Source organism: Lycium barbarum, chromosome 11 (assembly GCF_019175385.1).
Source record: "Lycium barbarum isolate Lr01 chromosome 11, ASM1917538v2, whole genome shotgun sequence".
NCBI lineage: Eukaryota > Viridiplantae > Streptophyta > Magnoliopsida > Solanales > Solanaceae > Lycium > Lycium barbarum.
In genome coordinates this window covers 27,183,083-27,207,713 of record NC_083347.1, presented here as the reverse complement: position 1 = coordinate 27,207,713, position 24,631 = coordinate 27,183,083, and the positions used below count along the sequence as shown (strand labels likewise).

Here is a 24,631-nt window from a genome sequence, read left to right as displayed (position 1 = left end):
GGGAAGAGCCAGGACTTGTATAAATACAACACTTAGCTTTTAAAAATCAGTTTTTCACATTCTTCAAGCCCTAGTACAAAGTTCTTCTCTCCCTGCCATTAGAATACACTAAGGTAAGTCTATTCTAATCATTCCAAGTGAATTCTAACATATATTCATGAATATTAAATGAGAAATCATTGTTCTTAACCTAGGATTTTTAAGAAAACCCATATTCAAGGTTTGAGACACAAGTTTTTGGGATTCTTTTCAAAGTTTAGACTTTTATTGTGAGTTGTGAAGCATTTAAGATATGTGGGGCTAACTATCTACGTTAGGGACCGTTTATGATTCTCCCTACGCCTTATTTTACATGCTTATTAGTAATTTGACTCAAAATACAGTTTAGCCTTAGTTTCTTGAATAGTTGTAGAACTGCTATCTTTTAGGGTCATAGTTTCATAATTCGTTCATGGTGATCATTGTGAATATCATGAACTCGGTACGTAATCATTATAGACTTATGTATTGACATCACATGAGTCTCAGTTAGTGTAAAATTAGTTATTTGCTTAAGTTCCATAATCAGAAACAGTAATCATACTAGCAGCTATAGCCAATCTCAGTCTTGTAAATTGTTTTATGTTGAACACCTTTATCTGTATTTTTGGGCCCTAGGCCACAGTTTATGCATACGTATTGCTTGGGCCTGAGGCCACAGTTTATATTTATAGTTATACAGATGATTCTTTTGTGCACATTTATTTGGGCCCTAGGACACAGTTTATATTTATAGTTATACAGGTGATTCTTCATTCAGAATACAGGAAGTATTTCAGATCCTTACTTTCCTATGTAGTTCAGTTCAGTTATCAGTCTCAGTTTCAGTTTCAGTACTTATAGTTCTTTCTTTCAGTTTGCTTTATTTACTCGTACAATTCAAATGTACTGATGTCCCTTTTATTTGCTTGGGGCCCTGCATCTCGCGATGCAGGAAATGATATACAGATTGACGATTCAGCTAGCTGGGACTTGCTCGTATCAGCTATTGGTGAGCCCCAGTTTCCTTCGGGGCGTTGTTAGCTATCCAGTCATTACAGCTTATTAGACAATTACTCTTTCAGTATTTCTTTAGAGGCTTCATAGACATAGTGCAGTCAGACAAACATTAGCAGATTTTGATATGTAGCCTTGTTGGCACTCATTTCAGCTGTTTTAAACTCAAAAGATAATTCCGTATTTGATCTATAGCAGACGTTTAGTAGATCAGCATGTGTTAGTATTATTCCTTTATTGATAGCATGTTTTGATATCACATGTTTATCCAGTCAGCCATGGGTTCGCTCGGTCACATGCAGTTAGGCACCGAGTGTCGTGTTACGCTTAGGCCATGGTTCTGAGTATGGCACAGTGTATACTAGAAATAATGAAAATAGGAGTTATGGTACTCAGTCTGGGAATAATGATGGCAGGGTCTATGGTTCACAAAATAGGAATCATGTCAATAGAAACTTTGGTCATCAAAATGGAAATCAGAGGTTTAAGAGGAATTTTAATCTATTTTGTGATATATGCAATATCAAAGGACATAGTAAAGAAAATTGCTACAACGTAATTGGCTGTCCACCTGACTTCAAGTTCAGGAAGACTGGTAATGCACCAAGTGGTACTATTACTTATCAGGTGTCAGCTGAATAAAGTGGTGTTGTGTCTCAATTTCAAGGCGTGCAAGATATGGGACAAAAAGTGCTTGGCTATGGTCATTATGCACCAGATCAGACTAACATAGTGGGTATGCAGACTCAGCAAGGAAATGTACCATTTACTAGAGACCAGTACAATCAGATTGTGCAAATGCTGAGCCAAGGCAGCTTCACAAGCATTGGAAATGCTTCAGCAAGTGTAAATGTGGCAACTGCTTCCACTACATCAAATGATGTAGCAGGTATAGCTGAGTCAATGTTTATGATAGCACGATACAATCCATTACAGGAGCATCAAATCATATGGCATCTGATCTTGAGTTGCTAGATAAAGCAACAATAACTAAATCTGTGTGTCCTCATAGAGTGCATCTACCAAATGGTAAAGTAACTCAAGTTACGCACACAGGTGCAAGTACTATATCTAAAAGAAGCACTGTCACTAATGTCTTCTATGTCCCTCAATTCAAATATAACTTACTAGCTGTGTAAAAAATTACTAAAGAAATGCAATATTTTGCTTCTTTCTTTGACTTTTTCCTTTTTCAGAATCTCTTCACTGAGAGGGTGAAGGAGATTGGTAAAGTGGACAATGGATTATATCTTTTGCTGAATCACAATGACATTCAACTAGTCAATCTAGTAACAGCTCATCATTCTTCTTCAACAACCTACAAAATGGATATAGATATCAATCTCTGGAATAAGAGACTAGGACACACTTTATCTGTAGTTTTAAATAAACTGTTTGCTATTAGTGTGCAGCATATTAAGGAAAAAATTATCAACTGCTCAGTTTGTCCTTGTGCTAAACAAATAAGACTACCTTTTCCTTCTAACAGTATCAAGAGTAATAGTATATTTGATCTGATTCATATAGATGTGTGGGGACCTTATAAGGTTGCCACTTATGATGGAAATAAATACTTCTTGACAATTGAATATGGCTATTATAGATATATACATGGTTATTTCTACTCAAATAAAAATCTGATTTCTGTGTTTCATTAAAGTATTTTCTGCAATATGTGATCACTCAATTTACTAAGTCTGTAAAAATAGTAAGTACTGATAATGGAACTGAATTCCTTAACACTGTATGTGACACTTTGTTTAAACAATATGGGATTATACATCAGACTATATGTGTGTATACACCCAGCAAAATAGTGTAGCTGAAAGAAAACATAGGCATATAGTTGAGGTGAATAGGGCACTAAGGTTTCAAGCAAACATACCAATCAAATTTTGGGGACATTGTGTACTTATTGCATGTTATTTGATAAATAGTTTACCTAATTCTGCTATTAACTTTAAGTCACCATATGAGAAGTTATACAAGAAAAAACCTACTATTCATCACTTAAAGATACTAGGTTGCCTGTGTTATGCAAAAATAGTTAATCAACATGATAAACTCATGTCTAGAACTAAAGCATTTATTCCTATGGGATACTCAGACTTGCAGAAAGGATATGTACTATTTGACTTAGCTAATTCAGCCTTCTTTGTAAATAGGGATGTTATCTTCAATGAGACAGTATTTCCATTTCGAAAGACAACAACAGTGGATCCTCCTTTTATTCATAATCCTTCAGGCTCATATGATGAAGAGTGGAATCCTAGTTTTATTCAGTTCAACAACAATGCTGATCTACCTACTGATGCATATACTGACAACATTCCTGTGATGAATAACATTATACCAACTGAAGTTTCACACAACCCTATAATCCAACAACAACAACCACAAATACCTCAAAATCCAGCTCCACCTCAACCACAACCATCAGTTCCAGATCTCAATGCACAACAACAATCACAAGTCCAAGATCATATGATACACCAACAACCTGTAGTTGAAAGAAGGTCAACTAGAGGGAAACAACCTCCTATTTGGATGAAAGATTTTGTATCTCTCAACATACACACAAAGGTGCCATATAGTTTAGACAAGTACATTAGTTATGAATAAATCAAACCAAAGTATCAATTATATTTGTCTGCTTTCTCTAGCATATCCGAACCAACAAGATATGCTGATGCTGCAAAGGATCCTAGATGGATAAAGGCAACGCAAGAAGAAATCAATGCACTATAGAACAATAACATATGGAACTTAGTAAAACTGCCCTCAAGAAAGTCTACTATAGGTTGCAAATGGATATACAAAGTCAAATACCAGGCAAATGTTGATGTTGAAAGGTTCAAGGCTAGGCTAGTTGCAAAGGGATATAGTAAAAAAGAGTGCATAGACTACCAGGAAACATTTTCACCAGTGGTCAAGATGGTAATAGTGAGAAGTGTGTTGGCATTAGCTGAATCTTAGAGATGGCATATACACCAAATAGATGTGTATAATGCCTTTCTTCAAGGTGATCTACATGGACATGCCTCAAGGATTCAAAAGTCAGGAGGAGAATGTGGTGTGCAGACTTGTGAAATCCTTGTATGGACTTAAACAAGCCCTAAGGCAGTGGAATGCTAAGTTGTGTGAGGCTTTAATTGGTTTTGGATTCAAAATAAGTCAATATTCTTTATTCTTCAGAAAAACCACTCAAGGGATTATTATAGGACTAGTCTATGTAGATGATATGCTTATAACTGGAGACGGTCTGCAAGAAATTGAAGAAACAAAAGTTTCACTACAAAAGGCTTTTAAAATGAAGGACTTTGGAGAATTAAAGTACGTTTTAGGAATAAAGTTTGCAAGATCAGAACTTGGAATCACCATGCATCAGAGGAAGTATACACTTGAACTAATCTCAGAAGCAGGATTAACTGCAGCAAAACCAGTGCAAACTCTTATGGATACAAATATCAAACTCACATCTATAGAGTATGACTCCCACATCAGGGAAACAACTACATTGGAATAGGAAAAGGATCCCATAGCCAGCCAAGAAGCTTACCAAAAATTGATATGCAGACTCCTGTATCTAATAATCACAAGACCAGATATAACCTTCTCAGTACAAACACTAAGTCAATTCTTACAAGCACCCAAGAAGTCTCATATGGATGTTGCATTAAGGGTGGTGAAATACATCAAGAATCAATCAGGACAAGGGATATTATTATCCAACAGACAAAACAACATAGTCACTGCTTATTGTGATGCTGACTGGGCTGCTTGCCCATTCATAAGAAAATCAGTCACATGTTTTTTCATCAAAAAGGGACTCATTGGTGTCTTGGAAATCCAAGAAACAGACTACTGTGTCTAGAAGCTCTGTAGAAGCTGAATATAGAAGCCTTACCACTACAGTAACTGAGTTAGTTTGGTTACTAGGACTGTTAAAGCAGATTGGAACCAACATTGTCCAACCTGTAACCATCTTCAGATAGTAAATCAACCATACAGTTTCAGCCAACCCAGTATATTATGAAAGGACAAAAACACATCGAGTTCGACTGCCATTTCGTCAGAGAAAAAATTCAGCAAAAGTTAGTTACTACTCAGTATATTTCCACTGATGAACAACCAGCTGATTTTCTTACTAAAGGGTTATCCAAGTTCAACATGAGTACCTAAAGAGCAAGATATGGATGCTGAATATACTCACCCCTCCCAGCTTGAGGGGGAGTGTTACCTAATGCGAATATACAGGTGATATACACCTGATATACAGAAACTAGTTAAAGTGTATGAAAGGCAGTTATACCCTTCCAACTGTACAAGTTAGTTAGTTATCCATAAGTTAGTTATCCTAACTCATCAGGTTAAGTTAATCACGTGTAGTTAGATGGATAGTTAGTTAATCGTGGAGGTTAATGAGTAACTACCTCATCTATAACTACCTCATCTATATATTGATCATTGTACATCAGTTCACACAAGCTAATTGAATATACAAGTTCTCATATTTCTCATACGTCTCTCTTCGCATAGATTCATCTTCTTCAATCTGTAATTCATCAATTTTTAAATGGATCAATTGCTTACATTATATTTCCAGGCCTAGATTTCCTTCTAACCACTGTTACATAGGCAATTAAGCACCTTAGTGTGCTATATCAATTTTGACTGTCAATTGATAGCATGAATGCCAGTTTGAGTTTGTGCAGTACTATTTTTCCCTTGTGTATATGTTACCATAATAATACTTGTAGAAAAGGCTCATTTGAACTACTAATAAAGTTCACAAATGGAATAAACACATCACTTTGTGATTAACATGCATAAGTTTTCAGAACCACTTATGGTTACTGAATATATAAGGTGAGATTTGCTTTATGTTATCTTATAGTCTGCGGAATTAGCAAAAAGTATTTACATAAGGATCAGATATTCTTCTTTGGCTTTCTTATATATATTATTGGCAAAAGTCATAGATATCCCCCTAAACTTTACCACATTTTCCTCATGGCTACCTAAACCGGGGGTTGTACCTATTGACTACCTAAACTATCCTGAATTTATACCACATAAGCACCTTTTGCCTACATGGCAGCTCGTGTGTGCTGCACGCAAATTGGGCGCGTGAAGGGTTGTGTTGTTGCTTATATGGAAACTCCAACGTACCCATTTTTTTTAATAACCCCAATTCCAAAAATTCCAAAATCTCTCATTTCTCCTCCTTTCTCAGCCGTTTCTCTCTCCCCTTTCTCCTCCTTTCTCCCCCGTTTCTCTCTCTTGTTTCAGTTCAATTTTTTTCGTCCTTGTCTCTTGATTTATAGTTGTTGCTGGTTGTATTGTCTCTTATTTCTGTTTTGGTTCTCTCTTCTTCATAGCAATGTCACAAAATTCAGGGATTATAGATGAAAATGTTATTTGTAATTGTGGTAATTCTTGTAATGTAAGAACTTCGAGAACAGTTAACAACCCAGGTTGTAGATTCTTTGGTTTCAAGATGCCAAAAGTGAGCACCTATTTTAAAATTTTAATTTTTGGAAATTTGATTTTCGGCCATTTTTTCGGATTTGTTGTGTTCATAATTTTCTTTTACTTTTATGTAGGATAAGGGTGGATGTGGCTATTTTAAATGGATTGATCCATCTCCAGAGGTTGAGCTTTTGAAGGAGAATCTTAAAGAGGTTGAAGAAGATAGGGATACATTGAAATATAAAATGAAGGAACTTGGAGGCAAGTATGATTCATTGAAACAAAAATTGAAGGAAATTAAGGAAGAGAGAGACTGTGCAAAAGTCAAATTCAACAGGCTTGTCGTTGTTGTTCTATGTTTTTTACTTGCAAAAATTATCTTTGGGTAGTCTAATTGTTTCCTAGTTACTGTTTGTAATGTTCCTACAAAGATTTTCTTCTATGTTTGTAGTAATGTTTTGGTTATTAGATTTTGTGAATTACTTGGCTTGTGTTTGGCGTTGTGAATTAGTCGCAAATATGACATGAATATAAATCAGCAAAGAGACATAGCAATTGTTCATTAAAATGCTAGCATCATACATAGAAAACAAAATAGAGACCTAGTCAACAACTATGACCTCTTCCTCTTCCTTCTTTTGAACATCGAATCCTATGCCCTCCCGGCACTTACACTCGCAGACCCAAATACACAGTGTATCTCCCTCTGTCAATTGCTCGGATTCTAGAAAGTCTTTACACCTGAGACAGAGGCGCACGTGTTTTCCAATTTTGTAGGTCATAGTGTAACGTTTTTCTCCATAAGCAACAACGGCATGAGTTATTTTGGTTGGTAGAACATCAAGAATATTAGTAGGAAGCACCTGGAAAAACAAAACATGAAAAATTACTAAACTATTGCAATAAAAATAGCAAATGAAACATGGATGCTAAATTAAACCTACGAAATCATCACTTTCTACGTATGACCGTGTTAATTTCTTCTCGAAATATGCCAACATTTTTGAGGTTGAATGAACTTATTTTAACAAGTGAATGGGATAATTTGAATGGGATGAAGAGAATGGGGATGAAGTTAGTGCGTTTTATAGATAGTTGAAATGGAAGATTAAGTGGATTGGATGAAGTTGGATGGGGTGAATTCAATGAAGTGAATTGAATTCACCCGATGTGGTGTTTGATTTATAGGCTAATCGGTTGTATTTGACTCCAACCGTCCCATTTATTTGGTTGTTGAGTATTTTGAGGAAATTTATTGTCTTGAAATGGCACAACTGCCACGGCTGCCTATATTCCAATCCTATTGATCTGCCCCGTGCATGTTTGACTCAGTGGCATAAATTGAAGAGTAGTATTGGCACAAATTTGATTAGCACAAATCGAAGAGTACCATTGCTAATGTCATTGGCACAACAGTAATGCATAATAATAAGTCTAGCAAGACAGCACTGCTGCAGTTTACATATACTAAAGACATTGTTTCAAATACTCTAAATGTGACAAATTTCCTACATTAACTACTTGTTGGAGCTTCCTTTTGCTGAAGATCTGGTTGCTTCTGATGCAGCCTTTTGGTTTCTCTTGTTGGCTCTCAATCGGGATAGTTATGATGTGGTGATTGCATCTTTTCCTTGCCATTTCAGTCCACGAGCTTTATAACCAATATCAATATTTTTTGGTGAAGCACTCTTCAAGTTTGTTGCACCATGTAGAACCCTCTCACTTGTTGTACCAGGCTTTAATTAAAATGTGAAACATTAGCAAATTGTGTTGAACAAAGATAAAGGCAAATCATAAAGTGAACTTACATTAAAGACTTGTGCTCCAGTAACAGGATTAGAGTATACACCAAAACCAGTTGTAGGCCTACTTTTATTTCCAATAGCTGCAGCAAAACCAGCAGTAGTATATGCCCTTTTGTGGCCTGATAATGGTGGCAATTGACCTGAAGAAGAGTCTTCTCTTGCACTCACAAATGGTACCCCTCTTGCATTTGTGAATTTTTTTCTGCCCCTTCCCCTGCCAGCTCCAACTTGAGCCCTCTTTTGTGGAGCTACTGGCACAGCCCTTGTGTCACCACAAATTGAGCTTGATTGTGAACTAGCAGTTGGATATGCAGGACTCTTCGTTCTAGACTATATTACATAATTAAAAATATAAATGATCCAAAGTGTATAAATTGTACAATTTAAATGAAGATGTAAATAACGTTTACAAGATATACTTACTGCTGGTGTTGGAGCAACAATTTGGGCATCTCTTGTCACAGAACTTGTGTCATTACAAACAAAACTGGATTGAGTTGGTGGAGTTGGTTGAGATTGACTTCCTTGCCTTTCAGTTGAGGGTATTGGTTGAGAAGGACCACCCATTCCATGCTACCAAACAGAAACAATGGGATGAAAATTAGAGACTTATATGTAACAAACTAAAGTTAAGAATATGACAAATTCAATTGTACTTACTCTTCTTCCACAGGCAGTCTTGTTATGGCCAACTTGTTTGCAAAATGAACAAGTCATCTTCACACCCTTCTTTGACAGCTTTCCATATTTCTTTGGCTCATCTTTATCCTTCATTCTTTTCTTCTTTGGTCTCCCAGGCATTTTTCTTGGCACTGGAGGCTCTATTGATGGGTTTGTAGTCTTAGGCCACATCCTCATATTGGTAATAGGTTGGATGAAGTGACTCTAAGCCTTAAGAAATGTTTCCTTCCTATATCAATGCTCTACATGTGCATCAGGATCTTGATTCAAGTAATAATAAGCACAAACAGCATGAGGGCAAGGAACACCCCTTAACATCCACAGCCTACAGTCACAATATTTCTTATCCGAGTGGACAACAAATGTGAACCCACCATCTCTAATTTCAAAACCATGAACCCCATTCCATTGAACATGACACCTATTAGACAACTCCTTGTTCTCTTCCAATATTCTTCTTGCCATAGGGGTAATATCATCAATCCAAGTTTCAGCAAATTTGATCATGTCTACATGCCTATTCATCATTTTATGCCTAATTTCCTCTAACATGGTGATAATAGATTTATGTCTAGCAGCTAAGATCCAAGAATTAAAAGTCTCACACATGCTATTTTCCACAACATCACACTTGGAATGAAACTTGAAATATGCCCTACAAAAAGTAAAAGGCACATAATGCACAAAATCCTCCATTATCTTGGTCTTACCCAATTTGGCCATTTTATCTATCTCCTCTTTAAACTTGACTTCAAAGCTAGCCTTAGAGCATCTCCAAAACTGCTTCCTTCTTTCTTCTCCTCTCCAATCTTTGTGCCAATTACTCCAAACATGTCTAGCACATCTCCTTGTCTCAGCATTTGGCAGCAGCTCCAATAAGACAGGAATAAGTCTCTTCCAAAAGTGTGCAAAGTACCAAAAAAAAAAAAGTTAAACATACTGAAATGTCCTCTACTAAACTGAAATTTTAATTAAATGGAACAGAAATGGTACCTTTTGCATGTCTGACATTACAGTCAACCCTTCACCATTTCCCAAATTCAGATCAGCAATCAAGTACTTTATGAACCAATTCCAGCTATGTTTAGTCTCTGTATCCACCACTGCCCAGGCAATAGGATACATTTGGTTGTTCCCATTCTTGCCCACAGCTACTAATAGCTCACCCTTACAAGCTCCTTTCAGAAAACAACCATCGAATCCTATTATTTTTCTACACCCATCCAACCAGCCTTGCTTAAATGTCTGGAAGCACACATAGAAGTACACAAAAAAGTTTTTCCCAGGTTCAGTCTCCTTATCAATTTTAACCCAACAACTACTTCCTGGATTGGTTTGCTTGATCATGTCAGCATAGTCACATAATCTGGAAAATTCCAAATTCCAGTCACCCATATTTTCTATCATAACCCTCTATTTTTCCCTGTGGCAAACAGTCCTACCAACATAAAGACCAAGCTGTCCCTTACCAATTCCTGAATTTCCCATATCCTTATGTAAAGTTGAGAAACAATTTTGTCCTTGAACTTCCTTGCTATTAGTTTAGAAGTGCATATCTTGGTTTTGTTCAAAGGAATACACTTGTAAATGGGATGATAGGTAATCACCTTAAAATCACATGTGACCCTATCAAGCTTAGCTGCCAACACCCACTTACACTTGGTATTTTTACACTTAGCCCTCACCCTATGGCTATCATTTGGTCTTACCTTCAACTGCCTCCTATATTCTACAGCATAGTCTGCTAGAGCCTTTCTAAATTGTGTTACACCATCAAATACCATTCCAAGCTCAAAAACAGCCACCTCACAATCTTCATCATACCTAACTTTTTTGTTTTTCCTTCTAGAAGGTAAATCTACCCCCTTACAGCATCTACATCAAGTTGTTCTTCACTATTTTCACTCCAGCAGTCAGAGCTATCAATATATTCCTCATCTCCACCTAATTTCCCAGCATATTTGTTAGACTTATTTTTCCCAATATCCTCAAACCCTCTATCTATACCACCAGCCTCTCCAACTGGAATTTCTTGAGTTGCAACAACCTTTTTTTTCTTTATTTGTTTACTTCTTCTTTCTTGTCTAATAGCTCTCAACTCCTTATCTATATCTGACCCATCTTCTGGTGGTATTTCTCCTAGATCTGAATCACTACTCACACAATCAGATATATTAGATTCTTCTTCACTTAACTTGTCACTAGCAGCCCCATATATAAACTCAGGAGTAACCCCAACACCTTTCTAATCTAGGCTATCATAAGCAGACCAAACACCCTCGTGATCTAGGTTATCAGCAACAACCCTAACATCCTCTTTATCTAAGTTATCAGCAGCCCCAACCCCTTTTGATGACCTAGTTGGACTAGAAGAAACATCTGGGCCTTTTAAGAGACCAACAGGCCCATCAGTTTCAGCCAAGGCAGTATCCAATGAATGAAGGACATATACATAAGAGGGGTCCTCATTTTTTAGGTCTTTTATTAGGTCCAGTAGATGTCTGTCATACTCAATAACATTGAATTCTCTAGTATTTGCATCTTGGTAAAAAAAAACCATCAACTGATAAATAGCCTAATTCTCTAGTATAATAAAGCAATTCCATTAGGGAAAAGTAGTCTTTCTCGATATACCTAATGATTGGCACTAAAAGGGAATGGTAATTAGGGTCAGGATTTCTACAAAGGTCCTACCGTAGTGAATGTGTGTAAATATGACCTCCTCCATGGTCAATTAGTAAGGTAAACCTAGAAAAAAAAAACACAAAATGATTTAATTTCAGCAAAATTACCAAAAGGGCACACTTTTAAGGCATATTTTACAGAAATGGAGCAGGAAATATTCTCAAACACATAACCCCAAATCTGGAAATTAAAAACCTAACTTTCTACAAATATAGTAACGGAAAGGGAACGGAAAGGGACGGAATATACTAACTTTCTAATCCCACTCACCACCAAGAAACGACTACTACACTACAAATATAGTAATGGAAAGGGACGGAATATTAAACAAACACCAAAAAAACTAAAATAATCTCATAAAGTAAAACCTTAGCAAGATTAAACAACCATTATGAACACGATTAACAACTAATCTAGAGAGATACAAAGGTTTAAGATACTTACACGTAAGATATTATCCTCAAAACACCTTTAATCGACGGTGATGCTCACCGTCGATGATGTCGCGGTGCGAGAGAGACGGGTCGGGGAGAGAGAGAAGAGCAAAAATGGGAATTAGGTTAGTGGTAGGCCCATTTACATTAGGAACCCGTTTTTTTAAAAAAAAAAAAACCCACGTGGATTTTATTTTCCACGTGGAAGGCATTAAATGGAGCTAAAGTACACGTCATCGAGGCGTATATACACGAGCCCAAGTGTAATTAAAAAAAGGCCAAAAGGTGCTTATGTGGTATAAATTCAGGGTAGTTTAGGTAGTCAATAGGTACAACCCCCGGTTTAGGTAACCATGAGGAAAATGTGGTAAAGTTTAGGGGGATATCTATGACTTTTGCCTATATTATTCGTTGTTACTAACCTATTTGTGCAGATCTATTGGACTTCTCATGGTAGACATATTTCTACTTTGACAATTTATTTATCATCACTACCACAACGAAGGAATGTTGCTGGATAATAAAAGTTTATATATTTTACATAAATGTTAGAGGTTACAATTTATATATGGTGATTTGAAGAAAATGTGACTTGTGATAAGCTGTGAATGCTCGCCCATTTTGAAAGTGAAATGTGAATACATTATGGATAAGATCGTGCTCATACATGGTTGAATAGATACCGCACAACTCACCTCTACGGAAGGCTTGAGAGAAAAGGAAATTGTTTTGACATCAAAGGTCAATGGTCAGGCACGTACTTTTAGTACGTCATAAAGATTGTGGTATGTCTTAAAGGTGATATATATATATATATATATATAGGCCCAATCACCTGCCATGTGGACCAGTTTACTATTATATGGTTTTAATAGATGCATCTATGTGATGGTCACATGTGCATTTGGTGTCAACTTGCAATTTGGTTTTTGCAAGATTGTTTGCTCAAATTGTTATTTGAAGAGCACAGTTCCAAACTATGAAATCATGTTGATAATGTTGGTATATATCCAAGTTGGTTTAGCAGAAATTGTATGCCTCCAATTATAGCTAAACAATTGGTTATGAAAATAAAACTCCTAAGAAGAAATTTGGGATGAGATATGTTATTTAATATGTAGCAGCACTTGTACGCATCAAGCCAACAAGTGATAATAAGTTCCCCTATTACAATTAGTTCAAGATCAGGAACCAAATAATTTCCATCTAAAAATTTAAATGTGCGGTATATGATTTAATTGCTCCACCACAACGCACAAAGATAGGTCCCCAAATAAGGTCGGGAGGTAAATGTTAGATTTCCTAACATTAGGGGGAGGGATGATAAGCGGTCGTAAAATAAGGTATATGTAATGAATTATCACTAGTATGATCCTCGTTGAAAACATAATTCAAATTAACTGCCAGATGCATTAACTGACCCAAAAGTGAATATTATATTTCAGTTGGAAATGCTCCAGTTAGAATTAAAGTCTTTAAAGGACAGAGTCTATGGCGATAGACTGATCGATTCCAAAGATAAAACTCCTAGATGAACGAGAGGAGCAAATGATTAAAATCGTCATATAGTGAGGCAAGCGCTTTAAAGAGCACCACGACATAACACTTCATAAAACCTTGGGATAGGTTCAGGTAACTGAAAATGAGGGAAAATGAAGAGATCTCTATAATTTATGTCACATTGGAACCGATATCAAATGACCGTCGGCGGTATCTTGAAATAATATAGCACTCAACATTATAATAGTGATGAGGATCTTGAATTCAAATCTGTCAAAGGATGTGGACAGATATAATGATTGGCCAAATAAAATACGTAGTTCAAGTATGTTTTGTTTAACTTGGAAAAGTGATGTTTTGGATTTATAGTCCAAGGACCTCAAGGTATAATGTCAGTGGGGTACAAATGGGTTCTTGTGCGAAAAGTAAAATGAGAAATAAAATCGTAAATATAAAATAAGGCTTGTGCCTTGTGGCATAAAGGTTTTTCGCAAAAGTCCTGACATTATTGTGTGGAGACGTATGTATTCTCCTGTGGTGGATGCAATAGGGTTTCCTATCAGTCTGGCAATTTATGAAAATTTTGAATGCGTATGATTAATTGTTGTCAATATGGTTATATAGACAATGAAAGAAAATTCGTAGGGATTTAATTGGTTTGAACCATTTAAGGTTTACGAAAATAAAGCTTCGATAAATCTTTATATAGGTTAAATCGATTCCATTGGGTACCCCAATGATTGTGATGTCGCTAAATATAATTAAACATCATGTTGACTTCATGATAATAATGAGTATATTGCATTGCATACTGCAGAAAATATTATTGATATAGATTTGTTTATCCTAACAAATATTATCAAGGTTTTGTTGGTTATGTAAAATGCTAAGCATTATTTTTATTATTCATGAAGTTTGTTCATCAAGCGAGTTACCGATTTGCATGTAAGAATACTACCACATTATGACGTTCTATGTGGCAGTCAGTTATTGATACTTATTCAAGTCCTACCAAGGTGATACCTACTTACAAAGAAAGTCAGGAATGTGTTTGGCTGAGATCAATAACTCAGCACATTTTGCAATAGTATGATGTTTATTTGAAAATGAAGGTTTCAACAATATTGTACGAAGCTTGCATAGCTCAATTGAAAGAGGGATATATGAAAGGAGACAGAACATAACACATTTCGTCAAAGTTTTTTTTTTTTTTTTTCAAACATAATCTTCAACAGAATGGTGAGATGTTCAACAAATACACTCGATTGATGATTTGACGGATGTTCGCTAAAGCATTACCAACCTCGACATTTGAGAAGTTGGTAACAAGATTGGGATGCGTCATCTCCGCGAATTAAGTGATATTTTAATCAGGGGGAGTATAATACCCGCTGTACTCTTTTTCCCTTAGCCGAGGTTTTGTCCCAGTGGGTTTTCCTTGCAAGGTTTTTAAGGAGGCAGCAAGTAATGCGTATTACAAGATATGTGTACTCTTTTTCCTTCACTAGGATTTTTTCCTACTGGGTTTTTCCTAGTAAGGTTTTAACGAGACACATCATCTATGGACACCCAAGGGGGAGTGTTATGAAATATATTAATGTGGATGTCCATGTAGTTCCGCCCACTACTCTTCACCATTATGTCTCACCTCCTCCATGTTCATAACTCTTATAGAAGTAACTCTCATTACTTCATGACCACTATTCCCACACTTTATTTCTATAACCCCCAAATGCTATTACCCATGTTTATGACACATCCTTTGATGTTCTCAATGTACTCTTATAAAATAGTAGAATGGATGTAATGGTTACACACTTTAGTATATTTTGATGAATAAGAAAGATCTCATCTCTTATCTCTTTATCTCTTTATTATTCTTGCTTTATCTTTTGATATATTATACTAACTCTTTTAGAATTATTTTACAATAAAAATATTATTTATTTTACCAAGAAAAAATATTTATTTAGACTAATCAACCCCATCATATGAATTGGATAGATGAAGTATACTTATAACTCATAATCGTAGAAATATTATTTATTCTACCAAAACAAATATTTATTTAGACTATCCTCTATCTTTCTCTTAACATCTCACTTATTAACATTCTTCTAATTAAAACAGTGAGAATAGATTTTTAAAATAATAATAAAATATGTAATATTTTTTAAAATAAACATTAAATATTTTGGAAATAAATTTAATTTAGTAAAACAATTACTCCCTTTGTCCCAAAAAGATTGTCCTCCTTTCCTTTTTAGTCTATCCCAAAAAAATTATCCCCTTCTATATTTAGAAACAATTTAACTTTATGAGATAATTTACAGCCACACAAATATCTAAGACTTGTTTTGGACCACACATTTCAAAAGTCTTCCTTTATTTTTTAAACTTTGTGTCAAATCAATATAGGATAATCTTTTTGGAACGGATGGAGTATATTGAAGAATAAAATAATATATTATGCACCTGAAAGTTACTCTGTCGTTTCATTTTATGCGACATCTTTTAGTTAGGGATAAAGTTTAGTAAAAAAAACTTTTGATTTATAATTAAATATTTATTCAATTTAATTGTGGTTTTTCCCAACTGAAATTTGCTGGAGTTAGTTATTTTTTGTCGTTTGTGATAGATCAATATTTGCAGGCTCACCTTGGACACAGACTTCAAGGATGCTACTTTAATTTATTAGTCAACGCGTGCAAACCACTTTGCCCCCCATTTTGCTTTTATATTCCACAAACTTGTCCTAATATATAATAAAATAAAAAAGAACTAGTTTCTTAAAGCTTTTTGTACTTGTCTTTCGTTTTTTCTTTTCCTGGGTTACAAAAAATGTTAGGATAATGAATTTTTTAACCAGTCTTACGAAAAAGATAGTATTAAGAAATACTTTAGGGAAATAAATTATAAAAAGGGAAGCAAAACATGCTGATGTTAAAGTTATGGCCCAATAACTAATAAGGAGATATAACCAGTGCAAATAAACAGATAAATAAATAATGCATACGAGGGTCTCTCCTAGCAAACCTTATATATCAATAACTTTTGGGAAAAAGTGCAAATATACCCCTCAATTTTGTGATTTAGAGTGGTTATACCTTCGTTATAAAAGTGGTGCAAATATACCCCTGTCGTTACAAAATGATGCAAATATACTTTTTTGCTGACGATTTTTTTTAAATCATTTAGTTTATTTTTTAATTAAAAAATACGTGGCTTTAAAAAAAACAGTCTACCCATTTTTTTGTGTAGAGATATTTTTCTAAAGCCACATGATAGTTTTTTTTTGGTGGGTCAGGGTCTCGTTCGTTAAAAAAAATTGGTAGACTAATTTTTTTAAAAAAAAAAAAAAAAACCACGGAGATACTTTTTTTTTTTAAAGAACCAGACCCGACCCACCAAAAAAAAATTTACCATGTGCCTTTAGAAAAATATGTCTACTCAAAAAAAAAATGGGTAGACTTTTTTTTTAAAGCCACATGACATTTTTTTAATTAAAAAATAAGCTAAATGATGTTTTAAAAAAAAATCCAGTTAGCGAAAAGGGTATATTTACACTATTTGTGTAAGGGCAGGGGTATATTTGCATCATTTTGTAACGGCAAGGATATATATACACGACATTTTTAACGGAGATATATCTGCTTTAAATCACAAAGTTGAGAGGTATATTTGCACCTTTGCCCATAATTTTTTTGACAAAATTCCTTCTAAAACCGAGGATTTCATAATACAATCATGCATTTCTAAGGACATTGTCAAATCAATCATCCCTTCATAAAAAAAACAGTATCATATCTTAAAAATTTTACATATCCAACAATCATAACGAATCAAAATAGCATTTGATCAAGGATATAAAATATATACAATGCTTATGAAGAACTAAAGGGGCGCGTTAGATGAATACAAACATTAGACTATATACATTTCTTGATCGACTTCGCTACCAGCAAGGGACTTGACATACAAGCGTACCAGATTTAGTGTCTATTCTATTAAGTTATAAAAATTTGGCAAGGTCTTCTGTAAAGGCAATTTTAGAATTGGCCTCATGATAAGTCGGTAGTTTTACCAACTTATCTCTTGTTTAAGCTTTGATTTTTGTTATGTTTGATTCAAAATCGTGCATTTATTGTGATTTACTTCAATTTTATAGTTTTATGTAATTTAGAAGTGATTGGAAAGAAATCAAGTGAAAAACAAGTCAAAAAGAGGTCAAATGGAAGAATTTGACAAAAATGGCTAAACATGCAAAATCTGGACAGAACTGAAAATCTGAAATTTGAGGCTATTTTCATCATTTTTATGGGGAAAAATGAGAATCTACAAAAGCAAGACATGGTGGAAATTTTCCACATCTTTGGTCACTTTTCCAAGCTTAGGAGCAAGAAACAACACCTAGGGTTTAGAGGCAACAACAACAACATATCTAGTGTAATCTCACAAGTGGGATTTGGGGAAGTAGGATATACACAGACCTTACCTCTACCTTTATAGGTAGAGAGGTTGTTTTCGATAGATCTTCGGCTGAAGATATAATTAATTCTCCAACAATGTAAGATAGTCATCATAATTGTAAGGATCAATAATTTATGAATTTGGTCAAATCAATATTCATCTAAAATGCACGATACTCGTATCATGAATCAATCACCAACTAATAAGATTTTTGCAATTTAATCATACCTGCGTTACGTACCCATCTATTTTCATCACATCCATGGCATTGCTATCCAATTTCATCACGCACTTTCCATCCAATTTCATTATACTTACTGCATTATCCATCTAACTTCATCACACACGTAGCATCATTATCAAAGTTTATAATACAAATTACATTGCTCATCCAAGTTGATTACACCCAACAATTTGATTTTAGGAATCCAAAATCTCCAACCCTTCATCATATCATAGGTTAAACGCTAATTCAACTAATACTATGATAACCTATTATATATATATATAGAAAAAAACATCTATTATGAATTGTCAGCATATAAAAAGCCATACACAGTAATTGGGCTAAGAGTTTACTTTTTCAAGTCACAAAATTAAGAGACTAGCACCATTATTGACATTCATTTCCGGTTGTGAAATATCATGAAGATTGGCGAGTGTAAATTAAAGTGGGGCAGAAAAGTATTTATAATTGAGAACGTCAAAATGGGTAAGATTAGAAAATTGTAATTGCATTAAATATGTGAATATGTTATTGTGCTCTCTCTTGTTAAGTTCGCACATCGGTATGTGATGAGTTATTAGGTCATTTTATATAATTTTAGACGATTAGAATCTAAGTTAGCTTTTTGGGCTTAGTTAGGCTAAAGGTTCGGTCAATATCTTATTACATCTTTTTCTAAATGTGTGTAAAATACCCATATAAAACTTATATCCATTTATTTGATCACTTATTTAAAAGTAAAACGAAATACGTTATCTTTGAATAACGTTCGGTGGAAAAACCAGTCAATAAAGCAACTTTCTTAATGTCCAATAGAGCATGATCTTCTGCATCCTTTACAAGTTTAAACTTCTCAATTATCTCCCTCGCTATTTTTAATGTGTGTTTGGTATAAAGAAAAATACGTACTTTTTAGAAAGTATTTTTAATTTTCTTATATATAATTGGTTAAAATATTTTTTAACAAGTTCCAGAGCAATATTGCTTTGCTTTGTGAAAAAAAAAAGAGCCAACTCAACCCAAACATCGCGAGAAAAACCGTTTTTACCAAACTACCTGGAAAATTAATCTAGAACTGATGTATATGAAGTTGTTCTTTATGCAAAATGGTAATGGGAGAGAGGAGAAAAATTCTCAGCATTATGTATTTTGACAAATACGTGTCTGTTGGAAAACAATGTCCGATCCCCCAAAAAGCCTTTTTGTGGTTAATGCAACAAATTCTATTTCTCATAGTAAAATTATTTTACATTCGGTCTAATATATCTTTTAAAAAATTTGTACCGTCCGTAAGTATTAGCATTTGTCTTCCTCTTTGATGTCACACCTTTTTTTTTTTTTTTGGTTAACCAGATAGTAATTATATATATAGTAATAGCAAAACAAAATTTAACTCTTATCTAGGCTTATGCTTGTTACATACATTGGCGATACTGCCATAGTTTGCAAGGTATCAGAATTTACAAATCTTTCATAAAAAGTTCCCCTCCTATCATCCCAAAAAACGCTGCTGACAAAAAATGGGGGAACTGCATGCATTTGAACTTCACCAAAAAGTTTTTCCTAGCACCTTCCTTGGCAAGAAGATCAGCCACCTTGTTTTGTTCACGATATATGTGCGTGAGAACTGGAAGGCCCAGCTTGTGCATTAGCAACCTGTATTCATCAATAACAGCATTGTAAGGGGTATGACCATTTTTAATCATTTTATTGCCTCTATGGAATCGCAATTGACCTCCAAAGGCCTAAGATTATGGTCGTGCGCCAGTTTTAAGCCGTGCATAATAGCTGTTAGTTCAGTATAAATGTTAATAGTGTTTGGCAGTCCCTCACTAAAACCCATTACCCAATCTCCCCTATCGTTCCTGATAACGCCTCCTATTCCCCCAACCCCTGGATTGCCGAGGCAAGATCCATTAGTGTTTAGCTTGAAATGGCCATTTGGAGGAGGATCCCATTTCAGGGAAATTCTAACTTTTCTATTCTTAGTGCTGATGAAGTTAGTGAAATGAGAATACTCAATAGCTTTTCCATAGGACTCTTCAAATTTGGGTTGGTCATTCTTATCATTAAAAAGATTGGCATTTCGGTTAGTCCAAATCACCCAGAAGCAAAAAGGAATGAAGGTTTCCCATTTTAATAGGTTATTATACTTTTGCTTCTTCATAGAGTGCCAGCTATTATAAAAATTCGAGCAGTTCATAAAAGTAAAGTTGTTAATAGGAACCAAAGTGCAATGGTGCATGACCTCTGTCCAAAAACTTGAAGTGGAACTACAGTAAAAAATATGTGACTCAAGTCTTCATTGGGGTGTTAGCAGATCTTGCAGTGAGGAGCAACGTTCAGACCAATATGGTGAAGGTAGGAACTGGTAGGGAGTCTATTATGGTTCATTAACCACATGAAGAATTTGATCTTATTAGGCACTTTAAGGTTCCAGACCCATTGAAGGTTTAGGTTAGCCCTATTTGTAAGATTAGGATCTTTACTGGCTATAAGATTGTAAGCAGTCTTGGAGGAGAATTCCCCATTACTAGTCAGTTTCCAATAATAGTAGTCTTCATATTCACTACTAGTGGGGATGAAAGTATTAGAAATGAGTTGTTGGGTTTGAGGGGGGAGTTCTAGGGACAAATGGCTCAATCCATTTTTGATATCAGACACTCTTAAGAGTTCCTGTCCTCTTTTTAAAGGACCATGGATAGTTTCTCTGATGGTGGGGCTATTGAGAATCCAGTTATCATACCAGAAGTTGGTGTTATTTCCTTTGTTAGCCATCCATTGAGTGGCTTCCCTAGAGGTTTTGTATCCTTCTAAAACATTGGTCCATGTTTTTGAGGGATGCTTAGTGATGCCAGTTCTACAGTTTCTAACAATGAGAATAGAAGCCCAAAGGGATTTTGGATTCTTGATAAGTCTCAAGGAAAGGGCAGTGTGCATAGTCTTACTCTTGTGTTCAGCCTTTTGGATTCCTAATCTACCCTCAGCTTTGGGTTTGGTCACAGTATCCCAACCTACTAGATGAATTTTCTTTTTCTCAGCAATAGTCCCCCAGATGAAACTTCTTTGGGTCCTATTGATTAGTTGATAGGTCTGACTAGGGAGTTTAATAAAATGCATGTCATGGTTAGGAATGCTATTAAGAGAAGCATGAGCAAGGGTGGTTCAACCAGCCATGTTAAGAAACTTAGTTTTCCATCCTGCAAACTTTGTGTTGAGGTTATCAATGATAAATTGAAAGTCTACTTTGTCAGGTCTCTTGTGGAACATTGAGAAGCTAAGGTATTTCCCAAAGGATTCTCTAGTATTAATGGTAAGACATCTAGAGTATCTATCCTTATCTTCAGGGGAGTAGTTTTTTAAGAAGATGACTTTTGACTTGGTAAAATTGATTCTTTGACCAGAGTGGTTGTTGAACCTATTCAGGGTATTGATGATGGTTTGGAAATTTTTTATATTAGCTCTTGCAAACAAGGTTAGATCATCAGCAAAGAAGAGATGGGAGATTTTGGGTCCCCCTTAGTGGTAGCAATGGGGGTCCAATTCAGTAAATCTACCTCATGATTTATGCCCCTATATAGCCTCTCCATATATAAGATGAATAGATAAGGGGACATAGGTGTCACGACCCAAACCGGAGGGCCGCGACTGACACACAAGACCCTACTCGGCTGAGTGTCATACTACCATTCCATCCATGAGTCACAACTTCTTTTTTTTTCAAATCAGGGACTTCTCCCTTATCGTTAATTCAAGAAAACCTTTAGTCACAAATAAAATCTTTACAAAGGAAACAAAGCATAAAGACACATCGACCTATATGGTCGCTTTACATAACTGTCGACTCTTCGATGCCCTATACACAGGACACTGTCTGTAAAGTCTCTAACATATACAAAATACCATAACATAAGTACTTTGACTCGGCAGCACTCCGAACTGAGATGGAGCTCGCCAATCCAGCTGACAGCCTGGGAACATCCTATAGCCAATGTCTTCCACTCATCTGTATACACCTGCGTGGCATGAAACGCAGCGCCCCCAGGCAAAGGGACGTCAGTACGAACAATGTACCGAGTATGTAAGGCAGTAACAAATCATAATCATAATTTGATTTAGGAGAGAAGAAATCACAATCTAACTCAATACCTACAGCCTTCGCTGGAAGAAACATAAATGTGCACACGAAGTCTCAAAACAATCTTTAAGTAAATAATGCAATTCAACACACATGCCGCTTCCGACATTTTAACAAAAATGGTCCCTTCGGACAAAACAATCTTTAAGTAAATAATGCAATTCAACACCCATGCCGCTTCCGACATGTTAACAAAATGGTCCCTTCGGACAGCCGCTTCCGACTAGTATCATAATAGTCCCTTCGGACGGCCTCTTCCGGCATAATAATGATGATGAGGGTGTCAACACAACTTAATCCACAAATATCAATACAAAGAAATGATGCTACGGAGTGTAAACATAAATCGTAAATGAAACGAAATAGTAAAATCTCGCACCCCCTTCGGAGTGGTTTTGAAAATCAACTTTATGTTTTCCTTTGGTACAAAACTAATTTTCTCAAAATCATTAGTAAACCATAAACACGTTTCAAGTCAATCCGAGCTAGCATAAGAAAGTTATGGACATTATTCATTATAGAAACCTCCATGAACGTTTCCAAAACAATCCGAGCTAGCATATGAAAGTTAGGAACGTTATTCATTATATAAACCTCTACGAACATTTCCAAGACAATCCGAGACCATCTACGAAAGTTAGGGACATTACTACTTACAGAACTCTTTTTTTTTAAAGCAAGAACTCTTTATGTGTTGCTTGTTATTCAATCGTACAATAAGCTCACCTATACTGGGTATACTCATATCAAGAAGTGAATAAGAATCATTAACAAGCTCGGAATCAAGAATAGAGTTACCCCCAAGATACGTATCATAACTTACTTAGCTCTAGGACATGCCAAAAGAAAGAAAGGGTAAGTCTTACATACTTGTTCAGCCACCAACTACCTACGCTTATCCGTCCGAGCCCGCAAGTCTACATATCAGAGGATTAATACTAACGTTAGCCTCTTTATCGCACACTTATTCCAAGTTTCAGTATACAATTATTTAACCGCGTTTTCTTCGTAAATAAACCGGTATTAACACAAACAGAAAGAGATTCATACCTTTCTCCCTTTAATATTGCTGTATTTCCACCTTTTCACACTAATTTTAGGCCACCACACGCCCGCTATACGATTCAGCAGCGAAAACTATACGCTATCCGGACCGGAATTTGGAAATTATACCTGGTTTGGGCCAAAATTTGGTTTGGAAGGGTTGGGGAGAACTCTCCAGATTTTTGGAGAGTATTTAGGGGTGTTTGGTCTGAAAATAAGGGGGTTTACCCCTTTTTATAAGGTTCTGGGTTCTGCCCAGAACCGACATAAAATCCTTCAGCGCGATCGCGCCAGCTTTGGGCGCGTTCGCGCTGGTCCGAGTTTTTCTGACTACACCTTCGTTCAGTAAAACGGTCATAACTCTTGATCCCGATATCGTGTGAGGGCCCACGACATATGGTTGGAAAGCTAATTCAATTATCTACAACTTTAATTCTTGGTACTTTTCCAAATTTCAAACTTATAATACCGTTTTTGCCCCTCCAAGTCAGATCACCAGAAAATGCTTCCTTAAATCGTCCTTTTGGAGGGCTTACACTCATTTTTGGCTTATGGGTCCTTCTTAGGACTTTCTCAACTGTCCATGTACTACTCATATGTTTCTTCATATGTCTTTTATAACACTCAGATGTGTGGGCCCCACTTGGCAAGCAGTAATGAGAACTTCTTAGTAAGCGTCATATGAACCAATTCACCTCATATGGTCTCCAAATGTCACGTATAGGTTTTTATTACCTTCTTATAGTATAGCCTTCATCCTGAAACTGGTCCTCAAACTTTTGTTCAGCGCGTTCGCGCTATTTTGGGCCCTTGGCCTTCTGCGCGTTCGCGCCACTCCCTGGCGCGTTCGCGCAGACCAATTTCCTGGTCTGCCAGTCCAGCTTGTTTCGCCCATATCTCCTTACCCCGATGTCCGATTGAGGAGCCGTTTGTTCCGTTGGAAACTATACTTGTTTTACTTCAAAACTCTTAATATACTAAAACATATTATTCCTTCCATTTAGACCAAAATTTTCGTATCATACCCTGCCTAACTTTCCTTTAAAGCCTCGGAAGCTTAACCTCCTTAATCCTCGCGTAACTTTACTCTTCCTTTGGCCCATACCAAGCCGTCTACAGTCTTGATAACGCGAAATTTTTC

General features: G+C 35.7%; 1 protein-coding gene across 1 annotated transcript; it reads left to right on the top strand.

The window, feature by feature from the left end:
- The first annotated feature begins 1,713 nt into the window (after window positions 1–1,713).
- Window positions 1,714–4,011, top strand: LOC132619625 (uncharacterized). The gene is made up of 6 exons (XM_060334472.1): window positions 1,714–1,924; window positions 1,972–2,120; window positions 2,232–2,582; window positions 2,696–2,779; window positions 3,001–3,594; window positions 3,868–4,011. Exons 1-6 carry the CDS (start codon window positions 1,714–1,716, stop codon window positions 4,009–4,011), a joined length of 1,533 nt encoding a protein of 510 aa, XP_060190455.1.
- Window positions 4,012–24,631: the final 20,620 nt, after the last annotated feature.

What these genes read in the sequence shown, in the direction of transcription:
- LOC132619625 (XM_060334472.1), top strand. Translation starts at nt 1,714, where the DNA reads ATGGGACAAAAAGTGCTTGGCTATGGTCATTATGCACCAGATCAGACT. An exon ending in TACATCAAATGATGTAGCAG is followed by an intron (nt 1,925 to 1,971) that starts GTATAGCTGAGT and finishes AATCCATTACAG; the next exon opens with GAGCATCAAATCATATGGCA. An exon ending in CTATATCTAAAAGAAGCACT is followed by an intron (nt 2,121 to 2,231) that starts GTCACTAATGTC and finishes TTCCTTTTTCAG; the next exon opens with AATCTCTTCACTGAGAGGGT.